At 59.2% G+C, this 12,015-nt stretch overlaps 1 protein-coding gene across 4 annotated transcripts in view; it reads right to left on the minus strand.

The window, feature by feature from the left end:
* Positions 1 to 12,015, minus strand: part of OGDH (oxoglutarate dehydrogenase) — a 55,004-nt gene that overhangs the window by 30,517 nt on the left and 12,472 nt on the right. For 2 of the 4 annotated variants that reach the window (XM_044245741.1, XM_044245745.1), the window contains exons 3-4: positions 2,303 to 2,494; positions 705 to 807 (exon numbers count right to left, since the gene is read on the minus strand). In XM_044245741.1, the coding sequence (XP_044101676.1) occupies positions 705 to 807; positions 2,303 to 2,494 (295 nt within the window). Of the gene's footprint in view, positions 1 to 704; positions 808 to 925; positions 1,017 to 2,302; positions 2,495 to 12,015 lie in introns of all 4 variants that reach the window. The other 2 variants (XM_044245743.1, XM_044245740.1) reach the window with 1 other exon arrangement.

The following is a 12,015-nucleotide window of genomic DNA, read 5'->3' on the forward strand; positions in this document are numbered from 1 at the left end:
TAGCATGCATGGTGCGTCTGGTGGACACGTGGCCATTTCCGGATCAGTCATTTCAGCACAGGTTAGCGGCACGGTGACCGAGAGCAGATTAACTTGAGAAAGCAACCGCAGGGTGAGCCCAGCCGCGCTTATGTGTGCTTCGCGGCGGCAGAGGAGGTAGCGGGGACGCGGGGCAGCAACTGCCCGAGCGCCACACACCTCCCCGCGTGCCGGGATGCCTTCCAAAGTTTCCTTCCTCAGTGTGATCACCAGCATTTGGGAATCGACACCCAGTGCACAGTGCACTCTGGAACTCGCCCGTTAAAGGCAGGTCGTGCCTTGCGCCAAGAGCACCACACACGACGACAGTTTGGAGCGAGGCCGTTTCGGGCAGAGGCCGTGCCACACTGGGATTTGGAAACCGAGCCAGCAGAGCCGGCCTCTGGCACGTCACGTGACCCGCCTGCCCGGGAGGTCATCTCTCATGTCACAAACCGGGTCTGCCCCGAGTTGTACTCTCCAATTTTGAGACTTAGACAATGGAGCTCACAGAATCTGGGTGAAAAGCTGGGATAAAAGTAACTTGCCCCAAACCCGCTAAATTTCAAGTGATCAGAATGAAGGAAACTTAAGAGCCTCTCCCTTCCGTCTGAGGACGTCCTGGCCATCACAGCTGTGATCGGAGCAGCTAAGCAGCGCGGCGCTGGCCGCTCCCAGACCCTCACCAAGTTTGTCTGTGGAGGAGATAATGTCAGCGGGCACGGACGAGTCCAGATCGGCGTCCAAAATCCCCAGGGGGTCCAGCTGCGCTACATGGTGCCCTCGTATCTACGGACGGGCCAGCGAGGGAGGGGGACACACACAAAAGGACAGGAGAAAAAAAAGAGGGAAGGGGTAAAAAAAAGTAAAATTACATTAAAATTAGCGTTTACAGATCAATTCTCACCCACGTTTGAAGAAACAGTTACCGGAGCATCATCAAAATTTACACAACTAATTCCGAGAGGATCAAGTTTTGCAATGTGGTGACCCCTGACCTGGAAGCAATAACACAAGCAGTGGTTAAGCAGGACCCGCGGGCTGTGGGGGGGGAGGGGAGTCACACGTGGTCAAACCTTAACCCAAAATAACAAAATCAGTTAAAAAAAGCCTTCGAATATTTTATCATGAAAGTGCTCTTGTGCTTGTAAACAGAGATAAACTTGGGTCACAGTGAACTTGGCGGTTCGGGGATCCTTGAGTTTCCCTGGATAAACCAAGTGGGGCCCACTAGGGGCTGACGCCCCCGTGGGGTTGTGTAGCTCAGCACACCAGTGCCCCCAAGGACAGGAGCGCAGGCCGCACTGAGGGGCACAGAGGCTTCGGCATCTGAACTGAACTAAGAAGGAAAAGGAGGAAGACAATCCCGCCCAACCTCAAGCATTGGCTGCCTGACCCAGGACTCTGCTAGTAGTGTGAGAGCCGGCGGCTGCAGAGGGGGACCTGGGACTGCGTGAAGTTAACGAGGCTACACGAGCCAGGCAACGGTCAGAAGCCACCAAATGCGTCTCCTTCCTCCAGAAACACCCACTGAACAACACTCCAGAGCACAGGGCCATGCCGGCCACGTGGCTCGGGGTGTCTGTCGACTCGCCAGGACCCACTGCCCGGCCCGTGCCACCTGCCCTGATCCGTGGCGTCTCCTGGAAATGCACCCAGAAGAGATAAGAACTCCATGTGAGCCCAGGTGCTCCCTTCCAGGGAACCCCCAGACCCGATTTCTCCTCCTGTCCTCAGAGCTTCTCTCAGAACCGGCCTTCCGGTCTGAATTCTGGGCTCTTCCCTGCCCGGTGGAGAAAGGTCAGGGGAGCCCCGCCTGTCCTGCCCACCAGCATCTGATGGCACGGACTGCTAACTGGAAGGCTCCAGGACACCAGCCTGCCCCTCAGCCCTGCTCATGCAGCCATGGGCTCTGCTCCTGTCCCAAACTCCATGGGTTCATTTCCTCCTGTCGTATGTGGGTGCTGGCAACTGAGAAGGGGGTGCACCCCTGCCGGTCCCTGCTCCCTCCTGGTGAGCAGCAGTCCCCCTTGAGACCCTGGCAAGGACCGTTTTCCCCTGCCCAGGAATTTTTCTTGTCAACTTATGGAAAGAAAAAGGAGCTATCTGCAGGGCAGGGCCTACGGGTGGCAAGGACGTGCTCAGGCAGGGGCAGACTGGCTGTCCCTGGCTCCTCTGCTCTGGGCATGGCTCGTTTCTGCCTCCCTGGGCTCCCGGGCAGGGACAGCGCGCTGGCTCCAGGACACGTCACTGGGGCACTGGCAGCCAGTGGGCGCAGCCTTACCTGGTAGGCTCTGATGAGAGACTGCACGGCCAGGTGGTCTTCCACCAGCTTGTCCACGTTAGGCTGCGTGTCCACCAGCGGCTGTGCTCGCGCCATGGCAGACAGGGAGCCCGGGCTCAGGGGGAGCGGGCTCTGGTAGGCGGTGCCCGGCGGCGCTCCAGCATTGGTGTTTCGGAAAAAAATGTCCCATGACTAAAGACAAAGAAGGAACTCGCGTTACCCCATGGCTCACCTAGGACGTAGGACTCATTTTTAGCCCCAAAGAGCAGTGTTCCTGGCAGGCAAGCCATGTCCCAGTTATATCCGCCCACCGGCAGGCTGGCTGGGCCGACTCACTCCTAATCGGACGGCCTGACTGCACCCCTGCAGGCTGGGGCCCCCGGGATGCCCCCTTTCTCCCGGCCCTAAGATGCAGGCGATGCGAAGCAGCCCTGCCATCGAAACCCCACAGGCCCAAGGCCGCAGCACTCCAAAGCCGTGATGACTGCTTCTGCGGTGGGCGGCCAGGATGCAGGGGAACAGAGACCTCCTTAGCCCGTCTGCCCCGGCCCAGCTATCTGGAAGACCGGCGCTCCTGGCCCTTGTCTGTGGGTCTGCAGCTGCTCCGACGGAACCACCTGAAGGGAACCAAGCCTTCCAAGTGTCTCTCCAAATGCAGAGGCTGGGCAAGGTGTTGGGGGGCCTGGGCTGGCCTTGCTCATGCTTGTGTTCCCAAGCGCAAGACAGAATGAGGCCCTTGAAGGCGTGCAGGGCTTATGTGTGGAAGGCTGCCATGCTCCCTCACTGGCCGCTGGGGAGGCAGCCTCGCCCCAACTCAGGAGGGCCACTTAGGAGCCACTGGGGGCACGTGCTTGGGGATAGAACTTGGATCTCCGCTCCAACACGTGGGTGAGTCACCCAACTTCCTGTGCTCCGTCCTGTGAGGGGAGGACAGCCCCGAATAACCCTCACAGGTCTGTCGTCGAGAGCGAAACACACGGTTAAGGACACCCAGACCATAATCTGTCGGCAGTGAGAGCATCACCGGGGTGACCGCTGCTCCCAACCACCTTGTGCTATCGCGATCCTGGTTCCGTCTGTTCTTCTGTCCTCCGTATTCCGTGCTCCGAAGGTCCCATTTGCGATTTACAGGAACACCGCGAACTACGGTAGTTTGTCACCTCAGGCAAAGAAGTGAGGTCTCAAAAACGTGTTTCTGAGCTCAGAGGGATGAAGGCTGAGGGACGTTCCTCTGGGAAGAGCACTACTGGAAACCAGCAAGTTCAGACACAGGAACGCTGTCTTCCCTCAGTGTCTGAGGTTCCTCCAAGAGTACGATTTAGACCTGGAACCAATATCGCTGACTTCTGTGCTCGACATCCCAGGACGAGCCATCAGGACGCCGTCTGGAGCAGCTGGGCTGGGGCTCGGCGGGCACCGAGCCATCAGGACGCCGTCTAGAGCAGCTGGGCCGGGGCTCGGCAGGAACCGCACCAGTGGACCGTATGTGACCGAGGCCATGGCTTGGGTCCTCACCGCCTTCTCACTTTCTCAGGCAGGCTCAGTTCAGCTGTTCGGGGCCCCTGTGTGACCGGTCACAAGCCTGTCACCAGCGCAGGCCTGGTGCACTGCCTCCTGTGGGGCAGTCTGGTCTCTCCCTGTAACTGCTTTGGAGGGAGCCGGGCGAAATGTTTTAGATCATTCTACGAGAACTTCCTCCTTTTGTATTCAGAAAAGGTCATTCTCAACAATCAAACCATTAGTGGGATGACCGTCCAATACTGAGTTGCACACTTTATGTGCCTTTGTGTCCAGATAACAATTGTAAAATGTTTTAACTCGTTAGTCAAGCTTTTACTGCTTTTACTTTTCCAGCTCATTTGCAGCGTGTCAACTGATGGTAGACGGGCTCTCTCCTGGCACCTGCCTTTACGCCCACGTACAGCGCCCTGTGCCGCACGAAACCTGACAGCTGGGGCACCCACTACGATCCAGGACCCGGGGGTCCAGGCCATCCCCGCCTCCTTCCCCCACCAGCCTGGCCTGCCTGTGACACGGGTAAAAGCCTGTCTACCCGGGAAGACAGCTGCCTTCGTTACTGGAGAGAAAGAGAGGCCTCCTGAGTGGGGGAAGGGAAGGCTGCCTCCCAGCTCCCACCTGGTTCAGGACGGGCACACAACGAGCTAACACACTGGACCCCCATATCCTTTTGACCCTGTGGGGCTTGTCCAGCACATTTGAGTGAGCCCTTGCATCTGGAGAGTGGCTCGGACCCAGGGCTCTCCCTGGCCTCCGTCCAGGCCTCCAGTGACTGAGGGCCTGGCCCAGAAGGAGCTCCGAGGTGGCAGTGAGGCTTAAAAGCCAACAGCGTGCTGCCCAGGGCACTGGGACAGCCAGGTCACAGGGACGGCTGCAGGGACACGGGACAGTGGACAGCCCTCCCATCGACAGCATAGCTTACCCGCCCACCCTGCCAAGGAAATGCAGAAATGAAAGGCCTCTCCAGCAGTTGCGGAGGGCACGGCCAGGAGACAACAGCGGCAGGGGCCCCACCCAGCCCGGCCCCGGAAAGTGGGGATTGGGGGGTACCATCACCACCATCGGGCCTCCTCCCTCTGACCTTCTTTTGTGCTCGAAATAAAACTCCAGGTGATTTCCAATTGGCTGAGGATAAACGCAGGGCTGGTGCTGGAGGCAGAAGAAACTGGTTCACACCAGTCCTGCAGAGGAGGGAGTCCGCAGGAGGACAGCGGCTGGAATGTGGCGCCCGGTTCCCGTCACTCACCCCCACCGCCCCCCAGGCTGGGCACCTGACCTCTGGTGAGCTGTCCCCACAGAAGCAGCGAGCCCCCTGCCACCAACCGGGGGGGCTTTCACACGCGGATCTCTGCAAGCGGGAGTCTGGGGCGGCGTGTCTGTTCATTTGCACCCACCGCCCCGAAAACTGAGACGGGCATGTTTTGATGGCTGTCAGCCATCACCAGAACTGGCTGGAAAGTCTCTGCAAGTGGAGGTCACGTTTTGGCGGCAGGCCTCCCCACCCCACACAACCGCTCCCATCCTTCTGGTGCTTTCTGCTCCCCAAGGAGCCTCTCTCTCCCTGTCTCCCTCTGTCCCTCACCCCGGGCCCCGAACACAGGGGAACACGGGTCTTCGGCACCACCCGGAGAGGGCTTCCTGTCCGAGCACCACTGCCCTTGCCAGCACACACCTCAGCAGCAGGTTCTCAGACCTGCGTGCTCGCCGCTGCCGTACTCAGTGGAGCGGTGACCGCAAGGGGCCAGTCAGGGGAACCCTCCCTCTGAGAGGAGGAAGCTTCCAGAAGAGGACAGTTATCCCTGCCCATCTGCTCCTTGAGCCTGGCAATGTGAGGCCTTGTGCCATCGCGGCGAGTGGCCCCAGGTGTCTTACTGAGAAAAACCCCGTGTGCATGTGCGCATGTGCCAAGCGGCACACGTGCCTTCCTTTCTGAGCCAAACTCGCTCCTCTTCTCCGGACACCTTAACCCTGTGGCGTGGTGACCTGTGCTTGAGCACTAACTGCAGTGACAAAGCAGACAGGGAAGGAAGACTGGGGATCGGCCGGCGGGGTGACCTCTCAGCGCAGATGCCAGCAGCACGTCCAGCCCTGTCTCCGGAACACACTCGACCAACAAGGCACCACCGACACTGGCTGCGGTCTGGGGCTGCGGTACTTGGGCCCAGAGGGTGGCCTTCCGTGTCAGACCGAGCCGGGAGGGAGTCCCAGCCCCGCCACACAGCCTTGCAACACAAGCCCCCAGCCACCAGACTCACGCTGAGGGTCCAGACACCCCGTCGCCAATCTCTCCATCAGCTACTGGTGCACAACTAACCCACCAAGGAAATGCTCTGTCCCACTGCCTGCCCTTGAACCTAGCAGTGGCCATTAACGGACACTCCGTCCCCCGTCCACCACTGGAGAGGGAGTGGTGGTCTGAAGGGAGAATGAGAGAAGGCACCTGCCCCGGGGAGTCTCACAGGACAGGAGGCTTCCAGTGACATTTTGCCCGCACGGGAACAGTTTTCCCAAAGGCACCCATGATGTAGCCCGGCAGTGCTCTTGGACAGTTCAGTCCCAGGGAAACCAGCTTGAGGCTGCCTCGGGTTTGGGGACAGGTGGACGACCACCAGGAGCCCCTCTCTCAGGAAACAGAATGGGGTGGACGTGGAACAAGATGGCACCTCAGGGGCAGCCAGTGCCGTGAGCCCTGCAGGACAGGGTGACTTGGTAGACAGGACTGGAGAGTCGGCTGCAGCCAGGCCACAGGCTACACGGGAAGAGGGGACAGCAATCAGTGGAGGTGTGGGCCTGCCACCCCCTCCCACGAGTGGGGCTGAGACCATCACTTGTTGCCGAAATGACCTCACCAAAACACGGGAGGTTTTGAGTATAAACAGGTAGAGTATTCTGATCCAAAATACACCAGAAAAACAAAACAAACAAAAAAACAAAAACAAACTCCCCCCCCAAAACCACTAGAATTCTTACTCTGAATTTCAGATAAACGAAAACATCCACCTATGGTCTGCAAAGCTCTGTTCCAAAAGCCAGCACCCTCACACCCCCAGACCTCCCGCAACCACAAGGGGCTCTCCTGGTCGTCATACCCTGTCTCCACTCTAAGCAGAGGAAGCCCTTCGAAAGCCACACACATGTCCCTCAGGAAGCTACTTCAGGCTTTGCACACAGAAGGCGCTCAGCACACCCGAGTCAAACTTGGACAGGTTCAGGCTCCGCCACAGGGAGAGCAGCCGGACCAGTCTGCTGTGGTGCCTGGGTGGGGGGGTGGGTGGCAGGTGCGGTGTCAGGTGTGGTGCCAGGTGAGGTGTCAGCTATAGACACCCGTGGCCTCTAGAATGCAGAGGCGCCCCCCCCCCACCTGGAAAGGGTGCTGGCGCAGGTGGGCGCGGTAGACGGGAGAGCGGGTGGGGAGTCAGACGCACTCTGCCCTCAGTTACTCACTGTCAGCAGGTCACAGGCGCCTCAGGGCCCGGTTCCCGGTGTTCACAGAGCGCTGCAGTGTCAGAGGGGCAGCAAACATGCCACCCTGAGCCCCGTCACCTGCCTAAAGGCCCTGGGTGTGTCTGACGTGGCGGCCAGCACGGGCGCGCGACCTCAGGGCCCCAGGGACACAAGCGCATGGCGGTGGCGAGCCTGCCTCCCACGGGCTGGGCACGGCCAGGCCAGGCCAGGCCAGGGAAGCCGCTCTGGCTGCGTGTGTACCAGATCCTCGTGGCAAACAGAGAGACCCACCCCTGTACCCGCAAACCTCACCGCACCATGACAAGCAGCCCCAGGGCATGTGGAGCTGCTCTAGGAGCTGAGGGTCAATGCTCCACCCTGGGGCTACTGAGCTCTAATCCAGCCACCGACTCCACGCCGCTGGCTTCTGGGCTGACCACCCCGTCTCTTCCTGTCCACCGGGCCCTACCTGCCCGCATGGAGCACCCCGGCCTGGCAGGTCACCCGATGCCACCACCACCCTCTGGCAGCACCCTGCCAAGGGCCCTGGCGTAAAGCCAGCCTGGGGGTGGGTAAGGCAGCTTCCGGACTGGACCAATCCCTGGGCGCAAAGGCCAGTGCAAGGCCGAGGGAGTGCGGGTCTGGGTCGGATCCCTGCCCCTTGATGAACGACCGATGGTTAAGTCCTGGTACCGACAGTGTTTCCTTGCACCACCAGCACAAGCGCCAGGGCGGCAAGCAGCCTGCGGCCATCCTGGAGCAAGGGTTCGGCTGCTTCAGGCTAATTCAGTTGAACAGACCGATAGGGGCAGCTCCTCAAGTGGAGGGTGGTCACTGGTGGCTCGCGGGCTGCCGGGGGCCACTGTGAAGCTCCTGTCCTCCCCAGCCCCCCCCACACGGGCTCCTCCCATGTAGGTGTGCTAGAAGCTCTGCACTACGTTCAGGTCACTGAGCCCAGCGGCCCAGCCACGGTGCGTGGCTCTGCGTCCCCTGTCCCTGCTGCATATGAGAAGGCTGCACTGGACGGTCCTCATGCCCGCCCGATGTGCCCTCGTTGTGCCAACTGCTGGGTCACAGCCTTCCCTGAAAACGCTGTGTGTGCCTGCCCCAATGTCCCACCATGTGGCTCTCACCCCTCCATCTGCTGGCAGGGCTGTGACCGGCCCAGCACCGTGTCTGGGAGGCAGGGAATGGCAGTGCCCTGGGGTCCGGGCCTGCCTGACTTGTAGCCACGGAGCCATCTCTACGCAAGCAGTTAAAATTGGAGGTTCTACCTGGGTACCCCTCACTCACAGCGACACCGTCGTGTTGAAGGCCCAGCACCACACAGGGGAGGGAACGTCTTCAGACGACCTCTGCTACCTTCCCTCCCTGTGGGCGCAAGAGCGGAACCTCAGCGACCCCCAACACGAGCAAAGGAAAGCTGCCTCGGCTCTGCCCTGTGTGACCTGACCGTGACTGCTGCTCCCAGCCTCTGCTCAAGATGAAGGCTGGCGGCCCCTTCATACCTTGCCAGAGAGGACCTCGGGGGGCTGTCCCCACATAGCACAGTCCCCACAGGTGCCAAGAGAATCTGACCCTGGGAGTCACAACAACGTGGTGTAGAGGCCTTCTTCTCAACCCGCAAGGGCGGCAGAGCCAAGAGCCCGCAGACCTTCACACAGCTCCGGGCTTGGCTTATCACAGCCCCCTCCAGGAGAGGCAGACCTGCGGCCCTGGGGCTGAGAGGTGGCGGCCAGGCCAGTGTGCACAAGGCCCCTGCCCCAGCATGTTTCCCCGCTGCCTCTCGCTCCTGTGCTCCAACCGCACAGCTTTGGGCTGCAAACTGCCTCCTGTTCCCTGCACCGTGGCCATGAACTCCGGCTCCCTATCAGCATCCTGCGGCCGCTAGGGAAGGTACCCCGCCTACTGAGTGCCTCCACGCACACCGGTCACCGTGGCTGAGGTACCGCTGATGGGGAAAGCCGAGCACCACCAAGGGATGACATTACTGAAATCCCACCATGTACCTGTGAGCCCGCACTATGTGAGTGTCTGTCGCTGAGGCCGGCACAGAGGTCTCTGGGCACAGCCAGGGCGGCTTCAGAACTGCACGGTGCCAGGGGAAAAGGCACGTGTCACTGTGAATGGGGGATGATGTGCTTGTGCTCTGCCCATCTGGCTCTCTTACACGAAACGAGGGGGTTGTCTCTCACGAGCATGGAACGAAGAGGCAGAATGGTCCAGGCTGCAGAATGTGGGAATGAGTCTGGAGACTGTCCAGGTGCAGGGAGCACACGGGACCAGACCTGTCCCTGTGCTTGGAGCAGCCCGGATAGCACAGAAATGGGTGTGGTTAACGAGAAGAGGAAGAGACTATTTCGGAAGAAGGCTGAGGTCACTAAGAAGGCCTGGCAGGGGAAGCAAGCTCTGCGGCTCCGGGGAGAGCCAGAGGCAGAGAGGGCCTCCCTCCAGCTCCAGCACCGGGAGCAAGCCAGGATCTCCCCTCGCAGGGCTGACACCACGCTCCGCTGGTGTGTATGTGGTCAGGGGATGGGGGGACGTGCCTTTGCACACAAATGGGGTCCGCCGGTGCCCAACCTCTGAAATACTGATGGGGCGATATGGCTTTCATTCCAAGTGTTTCTAAGACTTAAACAAAAATAAGCTGCTCTGGCGCCTGGGATGCTCAGCTGGTTGGGCATCTGCCTTTGGCTCAGGTCATGATCCCGGGGTCCTGGGATCGAGCCCCACATCGGGCTCCCTGCTCAGTGGGGAGCCTGCTTCTCCCCCGCCATCTCCTTGCTGCTCCCCCTGCTTGTGTGTATGTGCGCGCTCTCTCTAATGAATAAACTCTTAAAAAAAAAAAAGATGCTGTCATCTGACTTGTCCTCAACACAGCTGAGACTCCCATGAGGGAGGTCTGCTGACACAAAACGCCCCTGCTGAGGGTTCCTAATGGGGTCCAGTGGTGGGCTGTGCTGGATAAGGCATTTAGATTGGAGGTGACGACGGGGAGGGGGCGGAGTCGGGGCCAGCGGCCTGTCCATGCACCAGGGGCATGAGGGCCCCAGCTCAGAACGGCTTATGGACGTCACCAGTGTTCACAGCGAAACATTTAAAAACGTAAGTGTTCCATGGGGTGCCTGGGGGGCTCAGTGGGTTAAGAATCTGCCTTCGGGGGGCGCCTGGGTGGCTCAGTGGGTTGGGCCGCTGCCTTCGGCTCGGGTCATGATCTCGGGGTCCTGGGATCGAGTCCCGCATCGGGCTCTCTGCTCAGCGGGGAGCCTGCTTCCTTCTCTCTCTGCCTGCCTCTCCATCTACTTGTGATTTCTGTCAAATAAATAAAATAAAATCTTAAAAAAAAAAAAAAGAATCTGCCTTCGGCTCAGGTCATGATCTCAGCGTCCTGGGATCGAGCCCCACATTGGCAGGGAGCCCGCTTCTCCCTCTCCCTCCCCCTGCTCACGTGCGCGCTTTCTCTCTCTCTCTCTCAAATTAATAAGTACATAAATAAAAATCTTCAAACCAAATCAGCACATATGCTTTAAGAGAGGCACAGCCGGCTGAGGCTGAGAAGTAGACGCTGGAGAGTTATCTTGTGAACTGTTAGGTGTGGTAAAGACCACATTCCTGTTGGTGAGAGTCGTGCAGAAATGACACAGGTCTGGATTGGCTTCAAAGATTCCCCTGGGCCCCCACCCAAGTGAACCAACAAGCAAAAAAAGAGTGGGGCAGGAGGAGGTTCTAGAAACTGGCACACTGTGGAGTGCTGCTGAGGCTGGACGTGGGTCTCCTCATAGAGGCTCACTTTATTCTCTTCCCTCTACTGTTTGAAAATATCATAAAAAGCTAAAATAATTGGAAAGCTGAGTGTAGCAGGGCAGCGAGGGGAGATGCTAAAATTGTTCTGTTTCTGCCAGATATGAGTAAGTTCTGGGCCGAAAGAGAGGGAGAGGACAGGTCCAGACCTCAAGGCACAGAGTCTATACCGTACCATAATGCACACACGGGGGGTCCGAAAGCCAAACCATCTCCATCTTCAAATCTAGTGTATCATTTCTGCTTAGACTATGGGTTCTAAAACAAAAGTACAAACGAAGCACTCTTAGAGAAGTTAACATTTCTAAGGACTTCCCCACATCACGGAGGCCTCTGCAATCTGATGCAAGCTCCGGACTGTGTCTCTGAAGAAACACGGACACATCGGGTAGGAGGCCTATCCCAGTTCGGAGAGGAAATCGACTCCCCATGGCTGAGACAGTGGAGAAGCACACCCCCGGACTAAGCCGCCTTGCCCCCGTCTCTTTCTAGAAGATGGGTTGTCCCCTGGAGAATCCCCGCCACAGACACGAGCACATAAAATCTGGCCTAAGGATGCTGACCCATGCGGATTCTCGTATCTGGCTGGCAAGTCCCTTCCTGAGAGCCGGCACACTTGCTCTGCAGCATCTGAGCGCTCACTCTGACGGCAAAGCCCAAGGACCCAGTCCACAGCCCGCACTCCTCCCCGGCCCGTCAGTGGAGCCGTCCCCGTGCTCTGCTCCCCGGGAACAGGAATGAAGTCTGGACGCCGCAAAGGCACACGCCACCGTGCCCGGAGTCCACACACTACTACAGCCCAGAGGACAGAAGCTGTGGTTGGTTCCACAGAGCTTATGTTTGGGGAGAAGGCCGAGGGACAGGCCCGGCGAGCTTTAGTCCAGAGCCCAGCGCGCAACGCCGGTCTTCAGAGTGGCCAACGGCTAGCACCGCCGGCAGGGCCACTTTCT

Source organism: Neovison vison, chromosome 4 (genome assembly GCF_020171115.1).
Source record: "Neovison vison isolate M4711 chromosome 4, ASM_NN_V1, whole genome shotgun sequence".
Lineage (NCBI taxonomy): Eukaryota > Metazoa > Chordata > Mammalia > Carnivora > Mustelidae > Neogale > Neogale vison.